The 16,682-nt window shown below is 36.9% G+C and overlaps 1 protein-coding gene across 1 annotated transcript; it reads left to right on the top strand.

Annotated features, from left to right (window-relative positions):
- The first annotated feature begins 738 nt into the window (after window positions 1–738).
- On the top strand, window positions 739–2,256 carry LOC125468931 (transcription factor bHLH120-like). The gene is made up of 3 exons (XM_048565724.1): window positions 739–1,263; window positions 1,467–1,823; window positions 1,985–2,256. Exons 1-3 carry the CDS (start codon window positions 916–918, stop codon window positions 2,057–2,059), a joined length of 780 nt encoding a protein of 259 aa, XP_048421681.1. The 5' UTR covers window positions 739–915; the 3' UTR covers window positions 2,060–2,256.
- Window positions 2,257–16,682: the final 14,426 nt, after the last annotated feature.

Genomic DNA, 16,682 nt, shown 5'->3' with positions numbered 1-16,682 from the left:
CAGGTAGGCGGTTGCCTAGGCGAGTTTAGGCATCTTTTTTTTTATATTTTTTAAACATGAAAAGATTAATCGTGGTGATGGTCAGCTGACTAGCGCCTAGACGAGACATTTTGATCATTGCGTAATGTTGTTGGAGTTAAGTTAAATTGACTAGTTAAGATAAACCCTTTTTTTTTTTTTGGGTAAAACTAGTTAAGATAATTTTGTGACACTTTTTACCAGCTAATTTAACAAAAGTTAGGTTCTTTTGTCTTAACTCATACATGTTATTTCTTAAGAAAATTGTAAACCTGAAATATTACATGTTATGTTTTAACTCATTATTTTTATATTTTGTGATGGAACAAGAAAATTCCTATTTATGTTTGGGAGTTGTTATTAGCACTCCAAAAATTTCATTCTACACTCTAAACTTTCTATATTAGGAAAGAAAAATACACTTGTGAGGAGTGTAAAATGTAATTTTTGGAGTGCCAATAACACTTTTCTTAAGTTTTCTCCTTATATTTTGCCCATAAAAGGAAAGTTCTTTTCCCTAAATAAAACACGTTTTCTCCCAATATTTGGAAGTTTGGTAGCCCATGGTCTGAACCCATCTGATGTTCGGTGCACTGCCTACCGACTTTCGACACGGTGGCCCACCAAATGTGAAAATAAATGGGCCATAATTGGCTCAGTACTAAAGTGAAAAGAGTGTACTCCACAAAAAAAATATAATATGCAACCTCTATTATGCGGTTCCGAACCTTGAAAGCCACGTTTGCCCCTCCTCACTAGATTAAGGAATGATATATCGAATAAGCCCCTCCAGTCCAAGCGAAATCACCCTTAGCCCTAGCAATCGTATCCCTAGCTAGTCACATAAACAACCTTAAAACTTTGGGGCTCTCAGGCGAATCATTCAGTCTTGGTTCAATGTTTCCTAATTCATATCATCATGATCAAAGCAAAGATTTGGTATTCCAGACTTCCTTTATTGATGATTCCCACCATAATGATATGATGCAAGTAGAAGATCTAATGCGGGGTCATGAGGTTTTTCCAGAGGAGAAGAATCCATCCCGTAATAAGATAATGGGAAAAGGCAAGCAGCAGCAACAACATATGATATTATCACCTAATTCCAGTAATACTGGAGAAAATAATAGTGATGGTAAGACTGAAAGGAAGATCGTGCGTAGGGACAACGAACGCCAAAGAAGACAGCTTATGGCAGTTCTTAATTCATCACTTCGATCCCTCCTCCCCTGTGAATTGATCAAGGTTAAGAATCGAGATCAACCTCTTTATATTTACTCATATTCTTTTTCTGTAATTTTCTTTTGTGGGCTGGGTTTTAATTTCTTGATTTAGATGATTAACGATGTTTTTAAGGTTTTGTCCTGGGGTTAAGAGGATATATTGCATTTTGTTTTAATTTCTTGACATAGATGAATGTTCCTAGGGTTTTTGTGTTGGGGTTACAGGGAAAACGTTCAATCACCGAGCACATGAATGAGGCCGTCAATTATATAAATCACACGAAGGCGAAGATTGAAGAACTGAATGCCAAGAAGGAAAAGATTAAAAAGTTGTATGAATGTGATTCTAAAGATTTTGGTCTCGAAAATGAAAGTTCGGGTCACGATTTTCTTAAGTACTCTATCATGGTTCACCCAACCTGTTTGGGGGCAGTGGAGGTTGTGATAAGTAGTAGCTGCGGCGAGCAGGAAGGGTTGCCTCTTTCGGGAGTGCTCAAAGTATTGCTTGCGGAAGGCCTTAGTGTTGTTGAGTGTGCTTCCACCAGAGTAAATGAAAGTTCGTTTCACAACATTCAGTGTGAGGTGTATACTCGTTCCTTTTGACTAAAATTAGATTAGGACTTATCTTCAAAGATATGTCTGGTACATATTTAGACATAGATTTAATCTTAATTACCATCTGATTAATCATGATATAAGAACAGATAAAAGAAATTTCACAGTGCGTTTTCTTCAATCCACAGGTTGGCAACGTTTTGGCATGTCTGGATTTGTCTGAGTTGCAACTGAAATTAAGTAACTATTGCAATTCTGGGTGACCAAATATCTTCAATTACCAGGGAAGTATATATATAATTTTCCCTTCCCAATGTTGATTCCCCTTGATTACAGTAAAACCCTGGATGATTTGGTTGTATTTGTGATTTGTGTAACCTGTTGCTGAAATTTCTGTTGTTTCACTCTTAATATGTATGCAATTCTTAATTTCTTTTAAGACAAACGATTTCAAGGTCTATTTAGAAAATGAAAAACTCTCTAGAACGTGATTTCCATGAAATTAGTTAAGCTTTTATCTAGAACCTTGAAAGTACATTTATATACTGTGAGCTCATTAGTTCATGCAATAACAGAAAGTAGTACTCATAGCAATTAATAGCCTTCCTTTTGATTCTTGTTGATATACAAAATCGGGTTGACTTTGAAACAACGTAAAATGAGGTGTGACCTTCACAAGGTTGCTTTGGTCCTCAAGTGATGATAATATGTAAGGAGATAGCGATAGGGAAGCAAATACAAGATATATGTAGTTCACCCTAAGTTCGGTTACGTTCATGAAGGTAGATGAGTTCTCATTAATAAGGTAGAGTTTACATGTTTCAAAGGTTTAAGCAAATTATCACTAGTAAGATATAATGATAGATTAAGTAGAATAATGTCATTGGATTAATTGTGGGAGAATGATCTCGTTTTATAGTTGAAGAGTCTCATGTTGTCATCCGTGGTTGATGTGGGACTCTAGGAGTTTTATTCTGGTGTCGACATATGTCGCGTTGTGATTGGTCTCTTGATTAGAAAGTAAGTCACGGGCTTCAACATGAATCCTTAAATAAGTCTTTAGAAGTACAAAGTTGACAGGTACTCGATAGCTTTGAAGTTTATAAAGTATGATACAAACAATTCTCATATTTGTCAGCCCCTTTATTTATTTTATCAACTCACTGTCAAAATCTTTACTAAGTTTTAGCCGAATTGATACACTATAAAGATTATGGAGAGATGGTATTAAGTTAATTGCTGCTGCATAAAGTTATATAATTCATGCAAAATTTCATTGCTTGTATATGAAATTTTAGACCATTGATCGTAAGCTAACATAACAAAATAAATTTCGAGACTTATTTTAGTAGGTGTTGTTTAATTAATTGCTCGATCCATCCCATACGTTACAATCCATCATATAAAGTTGGATAGGGTTCTGATTTATTTGATGATTTTTCTTTTTCGTTGTGATTATATCTATTGTAGGCAAATCATAGTTGAATAAAGTTGTTGGCAAGACTGCTGCATAAATTCTAGAATTCATGCAAAATTTTCGTTACTTGTATATAAAATTTTAGACCATTCATGATCTTAAGCTAACATATGACAAACCAAAATTTCGCGACTGGCCAGTAGATGTTCTCTAAGATTGTGCATGGATTATTGTTTAATTAAATTGCTGGATCCATCTCATACGTTAGAATCCATCATATATAAAGCTGTATACGGGTTGTGATTTATTTGATGATTTTCTTTTTCCTTGTGATTATATCTATTGTGAGCAAATCATAGTTGGATAAGTTGTTGGCAAGAAATCAAAACTCATGAAGTTTTGATATTTTTAATGAAATTAATACAGAGATTATTCTTCCCAAAAAAAGGAAATACCACCGTTGAATAGATACTGCACTACTGGCTAATACCAGGATATCCTACCAACTCAATTATTTATCGCGTTTATCGATCTCCCTTCCGCTATATATGCATATATGCATGAATGAAAACTACAAGACATATACAGATAGGCTGGCCCTTGGGAAGGGATTTTTAATTTTATTTTTGGGGATTAGTTGTGGAACCTATTTCATATCGAATTTCAACGATCCAAACAGTCTATTTTGTAAGTCTTAATTCATAAATCATTCTTGTAAAAATTCAATTCAATCCCGAAACCATTTACCTATTTAATTATCACAATGAAATTTCATTGCTTCTTATAGAACAAAGTGTTCGTTTATTTCTTTGAACTCAGTTAGATGTCTCAAATATTTCTGATTTGGCTAATATTTTGCAAGGATGATTCAAGAGGTGTAACTTGAAAATAGGCCGTTCAGATTGTTAAAGGACAATGTGGTGTGAATATATATATAGGGAATTGTTATTAGCACTCCAAAAATCTCATTCTACGCTCCTCACAAGTGTATTTTTCTTCTTAATTATAAAAAGTTTGGAATGCCAAATGAGATTTTTAGAGTGCTAATAACAATTCCCTATATATACATATGGTTTTATTTGTATTGACATGGACAAATATTCTAGGACCTGAGCTATGCACAATACAATCTCAACTTCCAACGTATGATCGTAACATATCCAAACTACCATGCATGTGTATTTGTTTTCACATTAAGATGGGATAGTTTCAGCTGGATTGTATACGTTCAAAATGAAAATTTTCTTTCGTTAACCACATCTTCTCAACTATTTTGTTCAAATTGGACCGCATGGCTCATTTCATGATTTTCCAGCAGCTGGTGAGTTTACTGCCGTATTACTATATACTTTCATCTATTACGACCAAGATGTTAGAAATACCCTTGCAAAGGTCATGATTTATGATTATAATGCTGATCTTGTAAGCTGAAAATTATTTATTTCGCAAGACTACTAATTCTTCACAATTGAGAAAAATTGCTAATTTAAGTTATCTTCAGTTACAAAGAGAAAGCAATACAAATCACTTTAAGTTATCTTCGGTTAAAATGTCGGTGATTAAGTTTTGGTGGTTCGTCGAACCACGCCTACTGTTGACGGCCGATTACTGCTCTTGCTAGCCCATGTGCCCAATGACCAAAGTATATCTAGAAAGCTAACAATCCTTTTTTTGAATTCATTATTTCTTTAGATCTTTGCCTTTGAACAATCCCATAAACTCGTGCTGTCGTGCCTCAGCCCACATTGTACCAATAACCTTAGAGCCTACGTAAAACCCAATAAGTTTTCAGATTAAAGGCCCAATTCTAGACTAAAGGTCTGTTAGTGAAGCTCGATTTGATGGGTTTTATCCAAAGAGGAAAGAACTAAACAGAAAACGAAATAACAGAGATAGAAGAAGCTGAAAAACTCTCTCTGTGCTTGTTCTCTCTTGCAAAAGTATTGCAGAGGAATAATCTGTACTACTACGAAAAGTGAGCACTAACACTCCTTTACATTAACTGATGGCCTTAGCTTTAGGACCACTCAAAACTCTACTTTTAATCTTAGTCACTCATCTAACTAATTACATGGATCACACACCACATGGCACTCATGGCCTTACATCTTGTAACATTACACTTGACAAATATGCTCAAGTGAATACACACATTAAACTCATTTTATTTCTAATACTCAATCAGCTAGAGACTTATAATTCAACACTCCCCTTTAAGTCTTGAGCTGATTTCACTCCAAGCATGCTCCTGAGATAATTAAACCGATCTTTAGCCAAAGGTTTTGTAAAAATATCTGCCATCTGTTCTTCAGTGGGACAATAGATCAAGTCAATGACTCATTCTTGCAGTGCATCTTTAATGAAGTGATACCTTCTGTCTATATGTTTGGTCTTCTGATGAAAGACAGAATTCTTGGTGATTGCAATTGCTGAGGTGTTGTCACAGTGTAATGGAGTTGCTTCAGTTTGAAGTTCTCCAAAATCCTCTAGAACAAATCTAAGCCAGATTGCTTGTGCAGTGGCATTTGATGCACTTATGTACTCTGCTTCTGCAGTGGATAATGCCACGCAACTTTGCTTAACTGAAGCCCAAGAAAAGACTCCACTTCCAAACGAAAATGCATATCCAGATGTACTTTTGCTATCATCTGGTGATCCACCTCAGTCACTGTCGCAATAGCCAATCAGCATTGCCTCCTTGCCTTTTGTATACTCCAAACCATAGTCTAGAGTCCCTTTGATGTATCTGAGCACACGTTTGGCAGTTCCAAAATGTTTGCTAGTGGGACAGTGCATAAATCTGGCAAGCAAACTGGATGCATACATGATGTCAGGCCTAGTAGCTGTGAGATATAGAAGACTCCCCACAATGCTTCTGTATAGCTCTTCACTTACTGCTCCACTTCCATCATCTTTAGTTAATTTCTCAGTTGCCACAAGTGGGGTGATCACAGATTTGCACTCATTCAGACCAAACTTGCATAGTAAAGAACTTGCATATTTTTTCTGATGAATGAAAATGCTAGAATTAGTCTGAATTATCCCCATTCCAAGAAAATGATGGAGAAGACCTAAATCTGTCATTTCATATTTTCTTTTCATGTCTTCTTTGAATTCATCAAGCATCAGTCTATCACTTCCAGTATAAACTATGTCATCCACGTAAATAGAAACAATCAGAATGTCTTGCCTCCTTGCTTTGATGTACAGTGTTGGTTCACTCAAACTTTTCTCAAAACCACACTGTGAGAAGTATGTATCGATTTCTCCATACCAAGCCCTAGAAGCCTGCTTTAATCCGTACAAGGCTTTATGTAGTCGATAGACTTTATCTTCCTTTCCCTTGACTACATAACCTTCAGGCTGATCCACATAGACCTCTTCTTCCAATATACCATTCAAAAAAGCTGATTTTACATCAAGTTGATATAATTTCCAGCTCTTATGTGCTGCCAAAGCTACAAGAGTCCTGATAGTATCCAATCTTGCTACTGGAGCATACGTTTCTTTGTAATCTAGACCTGGCTTTTGAGCATAGCCCTTTGCAACTAATCTTGCTTTGTTTTTTAAAACTGATCCATCAAGATTCAACTTGGTCTTATAGACCCATTTAACTCCAATAACAGGTTTTTCAGTTGGTCTATCCACAAGTTTCCAGGTGCCATTCTTCTCAATCATAGCTAATTCATCTTCCATTGCCTTTAACCATGATTTATCTTGAGCTGCATCTGCATATCTTTCTGGTTCCAGAATGCATGAGTTGCATTGAGCAAGAACATCATTCAAATTTCTCCATTTTAGAGGTGAGTGATCATAAGTCTCTGGAATCTGTGCAGACTCAGAAGTGCAACTTTCTTGTTCTTGTGTATGAGAAGAAGAACTAGGACTGAGGGAACTTTCTTCAATCGCACTCATCTCATATGAATTCACACCAACTACATTTTCAGGTTGATCCTGAATGTAGGTTGCAGCAGTTGAACTTTGTGAATTTTCTTTCCAATTCCAAGTCATAGATTCATCAAAGACTACATCTCTTGACAAGATTAACTTGTTAGTACATGGATCAAGTATTCTGTATCCCTTCTCACATGTAGCATAACCCACAAATACACCTTTAACACTCTTGGCATCTAGCTTCTGTCTTGTCTCAGTAGGTACATGTACATAGCACAGAGAACCAAAGATCCTGAGATGTGCTATGCCTGGTTTTCTGCCACTATATGCCTCAAAAGGTGTTGTATTACCAAGTGCCTTTGTAGGACACCTATTTAGAATATATACAGCTGTATGCACAGCTTCAGCCCAAAGAAAATATGGCATATCTCTATCATGAAGCATAGTCTTTGCCATTTCAACCACAGTTCGATTTTTTCTCTCCACCACTCCATTCTGTTGAGGAGTATAAGCCATGGTGAGTTGCCTTTGAATGCCTTCAGTTTCACAGAATTTAGTGAACTCAGAAGATAAGAACTCTCCACCTCTGTCACTCCTTAGACTTTTAACTTTGAAACCACTCTGCAGCTCCACCATTGACTTAAATTTTTTGAAATAATTGAGTGCATCAGATTTGTATCTGAGAAAATACACCCAAATCATCCTTGTACAATCATCAATGAATAACATGAAGTATTTGTTCCCAGCCAAGGAGGCATTCTGCATAGGACCACAAAGATCAACATGTATAAGTTCCAGAGGACAACTTGCTATCCAGGCTTGATCTTTTGGAAACCATTCTCTGTGCTGTTTTCCAAACTGACATCCTTGACATACATCTTTGATTGTTTCTAGATATGGAAGACCATGCACCATATTCTTCTCACTGAGTTGCTGAAGCCCTTTGAAATTCAAGTGGCCTAGTCTTCTGTGCCAGAACTGAGTAGAATGCTCCAAGCTAGCCTTTAAAACCAGCTGATTATTTTTTACCAGAGAAAGGGGATAGCATCGATTTTCCTTCTTCTTAACCTTGATGATAAGATTTTCAAGTGAAGGTCCATCATATATACTACACAAACCTCCTCCAAACACTAGATAGTATCCATGCTCATCCATTTGCCCAACACTCAATAAGTTCTCCTTTAAACCTGGCAGATACATGACTTCCCTGATATACTTTTTACCTCTGTTAGTGACAATCTGCAATGAACCCATTCCAGCAACATTCACTAATACACCAGTATGCATTTGTACCTTTCCAGCAACATTTGTCTTTATGTCAACAAGGAGATCATCATTCCCTGTCATGTGATTACTACAACCATTGTCAACATACCAATTTCCATTGATATTTGTTTCTGAAATTGCACTATTAGCATAAAACAGATTTCCTGACACTTCCACCTGATTTGCAGAGTTTGCCTTTTGCACAATCTTCCCTACAGTGCATTCTCTGGCCCAATGACCAAACTTATCACAATTATAACACTTAGGCTTCCCCTTATATCGACATTCACCAAAATGATACTTAGAACACACTCTACACTGTGGTTTGACAGTCTCTTGACTCATTGACTGTGACTGATATGTATTTGGTGCAGGACTAGTGAAAGGTTTATGTTGGAATCGAGGTTTCGAATCCCATTTCTTTCCTTTTGCATTCCAATTCTTCTGAAATTTTGATGAGCTAGATTGAACTCCACTTCTATTTTGCCCCTTTGGACTTACTAAGAATGATGCAAAAGCCTTCTCAGTGGTATCAACATTATGCAAGTCAAATCGTTGTTCTTGACTCTTCAAAATCGCAACAACTTCTTGCAACTCAACAGACTCTAGACACTTTGTGTTTTCTATAACTAAACAGATGGAATCATAAGGTTTACTTAGACTAATCAGAACCTTCTGCACAAGTCTCTCATTAGACAGGGATTCACCAAATGTTCTCATCTGATTAATTAAATCATTCAATCTTGTAAGATAACTAGACAGGGATTCATCATCTCGCATTCTAGCATACTCAAATTCTCTTCTAAGATTCTGAAGTTTTACGGATCTAACCTGATCACCACCATGATATTCTCCATACAGTAGATCCCACGCCACCTTAGCTGAGTCGGCGTTGGCAATCCTAGGAAAAATCTGATCAGAAACCGCATTTTGTATAATACCTAGAGCCTTTGCATCTTGCATATATGCTGCGACCATTTTCTCATCGTCTTCTTCTTCCTCTGAGCTTCTTTCAACCTTCTTCTTCTTTGATTCTAGGATCGTAACCCCTTTTTCAACCAATCTCCATAACCCATGAGATTTGAAAATCGTCATCATCTTAATCCTCCAGAACTCGTAGTTCTCACCGGAGAAGATCGGAGTTCTCACCTCAGAACTTCCAGATCCAGCCATCTCTTAGCTTAGACAAGACGAACACAAATCGAAATCGGAATCTATGGAGTTTCGACAACTTCGCTTGAACCGGAACAAGCTCAAGTGTAGCTTAAATGCTTCACAGTTTACGCCCAGATCTCAAATGATCAAACCAGGCTCTGAGGCCATGTTAGTGAAGCTCGATTTGATGGGTTTTATCCAAAGAGGAAAGAACTAAACAGAAAACGAAATAACAGAGATAGAAGAAGCTGAAAAACTCTCTCTGTGCTTGTTCTCTCTTGCAAAAGTATTGCAGAGGAATAATCTGTACTACTACGAAAAGTGAGCACTAACACTCCTTTACATTAACTGATGGCCTTAGCTTTAGGACCACTCAAAACTCTACTTTTAATCTTAGTCACTCATCTAACTAATTACATGGATCACACACCACATGGCACTCATGGCCTTACATCTTGTAACATTACACTTGACAAATATGCTCAAGTGAATACACACATTAAACTCATTCTATTTCTAATACTCAATCAGCTAGAGACTTATAATTCAACAAGGTCCAATATATCTAATTATGAATAAACTATATCCTTTCACAGCTGCTAGTTTTATGCATGTAACCTGTAACTTGGATGAAAACCCAGGCGGCGTGACAGTTACCATATCCTTTCACAGCTGCTAGTTTCATGGCATATCAAATTTATCATCTCTCTATATTTGAGCGCGTGATATTATAAGCCACGTGACAATATAACAACGCAACCAACAAAAATTGAAGGTCCCTTAACTTAAAATTAATGAAGGATTCAAGGGAGCAACTCACGCAAGGGAAATAGCTAACTCATTCTCTCTCGAAAAACAGCAGACCAAACTCTGCAAACCCCTCAGTTGTCGGTCCTTTGCTTTGGCTTGGGGCCGACGGCAGCCTCTCCCAACTCCTTCTAGCACCCCCTCCTCTTAACCTAACCTCTCCACTCCCTTGCTTTCTACACCCTACCCCGTCCTCCTAACCTAACCTTTCCACTCTGTGACCAATTTTTTCCCCTTCTCCCCTTTCTCTTTGCGACCTTCCCCATGCGTTTTCTCACATTCTCTCTTGGACATCTGCTGCCATGTTTGGGTTAGTTTCGCGGATTTGGTTGGTTTTTTGGTTGCCGGCGGGTCGAATTTTCCAGCTATGGGTTTCTTTCTCGGATTTTGGGGCTCTTCTCGACTAATTTGTGGCGACACCGCGTTCACTAGGTGCGATTTTGTTGCCGGTGGTGTTTGGTCAATTGATGGAGTCAAGCCTATTAGAGGATTTCGTTTTCTCGGGTTTTTTTTTTTTTTTTTCGTGTCCTGGGTGGGGTTTTTGGACTCGGTGGCTTCGGCTTTCTTGGGTGGCGTTGACTTTCATGGGCGCCTACGATGATTGATGTGCCTACCGTCATTGTTTAGTCCTACTTTTTGGACCTTCTGAGGGCTTTGCCCCTGGAACTATCGTTTTTTTGGTTCGTCGTGGTGGTGGGGTATGACGGGGCAGCGATGTGGGTGGTTTTGGCTTGGCAAACCCTCTGCCATCCATGTTGTTGCCGCTACCCTTGCCGTAATTGCGACCCACGCCTGTCTTATGCAAGTTTTGGGTTGTGGTGGCAATTCGACGACGATGTTGATTCTGGCTGGCCCCCCTTTGTGTGTTATCCTGGCTACTGCTGGCGTCCCACGTCTCCGGCCAATTCTGCACGAGCCTCTGCTTCCCACCCTCCTCTCAATTCTGGACCTGCATCTCCACTATGGACATGTCATCGGTTTTTTCGTTTCTTAGTGTAGTTTTATGTTTTGTACGTATTTTTTCGGCAAGATGTTTGTGTCGCTATGATGATTGTGCAGCCTCCTGTTTGCGATGGCTTTTGTGAGGGTTTGGTGCTTGATATGTCATTCTATGGGGCATATCGGTTCCAGGTCTCTTTGTTCTATTGGTGTGGTTCGTGCGGTAGTCATTTAAGGATTTAAAATTAATTGTATTTCAGGCTAAAGAAATTGGTAATTGAAACATATGTGCCCATTTGGCATCCTTGCAATTGGTAGTTCGAGGTAATAAAACTCTATCGCTTTTGCCAACAAAAAAATATTTGAAGAGTGTCAAACTGCTACAACCTGAAAAGTATTTTTAATCGTCACCATTCTATGTTCAAAACTACGTTTAATATTTAATAAGAAATGTTGAGGACTTAAGAGCTCACATTTAGGCCATCTCCAACCGACGGTTGGCCAAAAGGCTCGTTTCAGTCCTCTAGCCCTCTAAGATATTAATATTTTAATGAACAGTATATGGTTATATTTGCCTCCGTCTCCAACTGAGGGCTAGAGGGCTCGTTTTAGCTCTGTCACAAAAAACCGTTTCCAACCGAGGGCCATATGGCCAAACATAATTTATTATTTAAATTTAAAAACTACAACAACTTAAATTTAAAAACAACAACTTAAATTTAAAAACTACAGCTTATATTTAAAAACTGCAACTAAAATTTAAAAACTACAAATTAAATTCGAAAACAACATTAACTTAAATTTAAAAAGTACAACAACTTAAATTTAATATCCATAATCAACATTATCTTCATTATCCGCCATCGTAGGAGTATAAAAAATATTATAGGAAAAAATGGAATTTTAAAAAAAAAATTGTGAAATAGAAGTTATAGGAAAAAAAGGAATTTAAAAAAAAATATGAAACAAATTTTTTAAAATAAAAGTTATAGGAAAAAATGGAATTTAAAAAAATATGAAAAATAGAAGTTATAGGAAAAAATTTGTAAATAAAAAAAAAATAGTAAAACTGTAAAAAAAAAAAAAAAATTCAAATGCAACGGTTAGCTGACGTCAGCTAACCGTTGCATTTGAAATTTCTTTTTTCTTAAGCATTATGTCGGTTATAATCGACAGGAAAGATGATTTTTTCTGGCCAGCCCTCTCCGATTCCGTGGGGTCCTCTCAGATTCCACAGCCCTCTGACCTAACCCTCGGTTGGAGACAATTTTCGGACTATTTTTGATCCTCTGACCCTCTGAACCCATCGGTTGGAGATGACCTTAGTTATTAAATTTGACTTGGGACGGCTGATAGCCTGATGTACACGACAAATGATAGTTGGTGAGATCTCATTCCTCTATTTCAAGTTAACACTAAGATGGAATTTCTCAATTTAACCCTCATTAGAAGGTCGTTGATAATATGTACCATTAATTAAGTAACGAAATTCCCATTCTCTGCGAGAGAAGGTGAAACAGGATAGTCTCAAAAATATTTTATCCCAACCATGGGTCAAACAATTAAAAGAAAAATAATATGAGACCATGGACTGAATTCCTTCCCTAATATCACATTTATATAATGTCTAGTTTACTAATCTGTAAACAAAATAAGATGAATGAATTGAAAATGAATTAAATTGAGAAGGAGTTGGAATTGGATGGAATCAGAATCAAAATCTTTTTGAAACGGTTTACTAGAATTTTTAAGAATCGGAGTAGGAATAGTATTGAACCATATAAATAAGAATGGAAATCAATGTGACTATTAAAATAACCCTAGTTAATAGTCTATTTTATATGCTAATTTTTTTACTTATTTATATTTTTGGTAAAACTTTATTTTATTTTATTTTAACTTTGTGAGAAATTTTTTAATTCTTTTCTTTTCTTTTTGCCAAGAGAACAAAATTGGGTGTTGGGATAATATGAAGATCAATCTTGAAATTTTAGAAATAAGTGAGGGTATAACGGGAAGAAAAAATTCCTTCTGATTCCCCAATAACGCAGAATTCAACCCTCACCAAATTGTAGGGAATCAGTTGGATTCCAAAATATGCATGACTCCTCAAATTTTGATTTTCAAATATTTGGTAAACACCAGAATGTTAAAGAAATCAACCCAATCTCATTAAAGGACCTACATAAATCTAGAATAAAGAATTCTAGAACATTCACTAAGGTTGGTTAGCTAGATTATCCAAGTTAAAGTAGTACTTTGTAGAAATGACTAGAATGTTGTTTCTTAAGTTGGTGGAAGAGTCTAGAAGAATGGTGAGGTTTCCACCAACATGCAAGATTAGTGTAGATAATTCTAGCTTAGGAAGTTAGTGGAATTATCTAGATATCTTTAGCATGGTGTGTCCATGCTTCTCCAAGGTTCCATCCATGCCTATAAAAGGAGAAGGCATCCACACCATTTGTATCAACAAATCATCAACAAACCAAGCAAGCTTGTAAGCAAGTGAGAGTGAGAAGAAAGAATAGTCTTAAAAGAGTGTGAGTGTTCTAGAGTTTGTCTCTAGAAAGTGAGTGAGTGTCATAGCTTCTCAAGAGTGTCTTTGATAGTTTGTGTTGTAATATTTTGTTTGTGTAATACAAGTAATTAGTTTACTTGTGTTGTCTCTCCAACACTTGTGCTAGAGTTGTGTACTCTAAGTTTTTCATCCCAACACAGAATTTTCTATAATCAAAATTATATTCTATTTTTTTGTTTCAATAAACGCACTGCAAATGTGTTTGTTATCATTTAGTTTGAAGAGCCCCAACTGCTATTGCAAAATGTGCAATAATTCGAGCGACTAATGTCTTTCTTAATTATTGTTTGGCTCTTTTTTTTTTTTTTTTTTTTTATGTGAGGCATTTTTTCTTAAACTTGAGATGAAAAATCCAACAAGATTTTTATCCTTTTTGTTTTTTGTTTAATAAAATTGTCGGGCAACATAAAACACATCAATTGAGCAAGAGTAATGCTAAATCCTGACCTCCATCTCATACTCTTCGATCTAAAAGAAAAGAAAGAGGTGCCATCAGGTTTAAGGTCATTGGCGTTAGCTTATTCAAGTATAATCTAGAGTGTTGATGTGTTCACTATTCAATTAAATATGTTAATTACAGGTATCACACACACACACACACACACACACGCACGCAGAGAGCTGAGGTGACCCGTTCTTAGCTGGTTTAATTAGCCCGAATATTTTTTTTATTACAAAAAAACCAACCCTAATTAATTTGTGCTGCGTCATAACTTTGAGAGGTTAGGATTGATGGTTACAGAGCCTACTTCACCGCCGGTGATGGTGCTGCTTTCAACTGTACAAAAAAACAGGTACAAATCACCAAAAAATAGTATAGTGATGTTTAATTAATTTTGAGGGTAAATGACAAAAAATACCTTAATTATTGGTCTAACGACACTTTCATACCTCATCTTTTAAAAATGACAATGTCATACCTAGGGGTGGTTCGGTATGGGATACCATACCGAAACTAGTATCCCAAATCCCGAACCGAAATTTTTCGGGACGGGAATTTGAAGACCAATCCCAAACCAAATTTTCGGGAATCCCAAATTTCGGGAATCCCGAAATATTTTCGGGATTTTGGGTCCCAAATTGAAATATGAAATTATGAATTGTTCTTCAAATATATAATTCAAGAACACATTTATGAACTAGGAATTTCATTTCATTCACACTACCATTTAATTGAACACTGGCATGCTTGACTCTTTTTATCATAGTCAAAATTCAAATTAATTAAACTCTTTTTGCAATCTGTTGAGAGACAAAAGAATCAAGCATTCTGAAATCATCAGCCATGGCAGCAGCAATAATAAAATCCACATGAATATCAAACAGAACATGAAAAATATGCAAGGTGTAGGGCATTCTAGGTTGCTGAGCATGAATTAGAAACTACTAGCATCAATTATAAAAGAATAATATATATATATGTATAAATATATATAATAATTAATATTATATATTTTCGGTTTGATATGGGATTCCCGAAATATCGAGAAGCCAATCCCGAATCCCATACCGAAATTTTGGGATTGGTTCGGGATAGCATCCCGAAAATTTCGGGAATTTCGGTTTGGGAAATTTTTGGTTTGGGATCGGGATTTTTTCGGTTCGGTTCGGGATTTTCGGGAATTTTTTCCACCCCTAGTCATACCTCATCTTACTAATTTGTGTCAATGTCAGACTTCCGTCAGTTTTTTCTATTAAATGCTGACGCGACCAAAGACAAGACTCACTTACTAATCCAACTAGATTAAAAAATAATAAAATATATTTTTAATAATTAAATATTCAAAAATTAAAAATTAAAAAACTAAACAAATAAAAAATGCCTAGGGATCCGGGCCTTCCTTTCTTCGACCCGCACCAACCCTTATCTCTCTCCTCTTTATCTTTTCCCGCATCTCTCTCTCACTCTAACTCCCTCTTCTCTCTGCAACCACCGGCGCCAAGGAGGAGAGCAATGGAGAGAGGGAGGAGAAGAAGCGTCTAAAGGCGAAGAGAGCGGAGGTAGGAAGGAGAGGAGGGTTTTGACGATCGAGAGGTCAAGAGGAGGAGAGAGGTCCGAGGACGGACTGGGTGGAGAGAAGGTAGGAGGGTGACGGGTGTGTAGGAGGATATGGGTGTGGGTTTGGTATTTTTGTTTGTTTGTTTGTTTTTTTTTTTTTTTTTTTTTTTTTGGTGTGGGATATGGGTGTGGGCTTGGTTTTTTTTGTTTCTTCAGTGGGGTGTTGAAGATGGAGGAAGAGAGGCGGTGGTGGGGTGGTGAAGGAAGGTTTGGTATGGAGGGACTAGGGGAGGGATGGGTCGGGTTGGGAGGTGGTGGTGAGGGAAGGATGAGTGCGAGTGGGGAGAGGGACGGAGGAGGGAGACCGCATCCTAGAGAGAGGAGAGAGAGAAGAGAGAGAGAGGGTGGTGGAAGAAGTTTGGGGGGACGGGGAAGGGTTTGGTGCCTGTCGAAAAGAAGAAGAAAAAGGGTTGGTGTGGGTGGAAGGAAAGGCTGGATCCCTTAGGCCATTTTTTATTTTTTTAGTTTTGTAATTTTCAATTATTTTAATTTTTGAATATTTAATTATTAAAAAATGTTTTATTATTTTTCAATCCAGTTGGATTAATGAGTGGGTTCCGTCTCTGGCCACGTCAGCATTTAACAGAAAAACTGACGGAGGTTTGACATTGGCACAAATTCGTAAGATGAGGTATGACATTGTCATTTTTAAAAGATGAGGTATGAAAGTGTCGTTAGACCAATAATTGAGGTAGTTTTTTGTAATTTACCCTAATTTTTATACCACCTCCTTCAAAATATAAATATTTATATCACATACTAAAACTGTAC

The sequence above is a fragment of a genome, unplaced genomic scaffold, assembly GCF_019419815.1.
Source record: "Pyrus x bretschneideri cultivar Hongxiangsu unplaced genomic scaffold, Pyrus_bretschneideri_v1 Contig4, whole genome shotgun sequence".
NCBI lineage: Eukaryota > Viridiplantae > Streptophyta > Magnoliopsida > Rosales > Rosaceae > Pyrus > Pyrus x bretschneideri.
The sequence above is the reverse complement of the archived record's forward strand: the minus strand, read 5'-3'. Positions and strand labels throughout refer to the sequence as shown.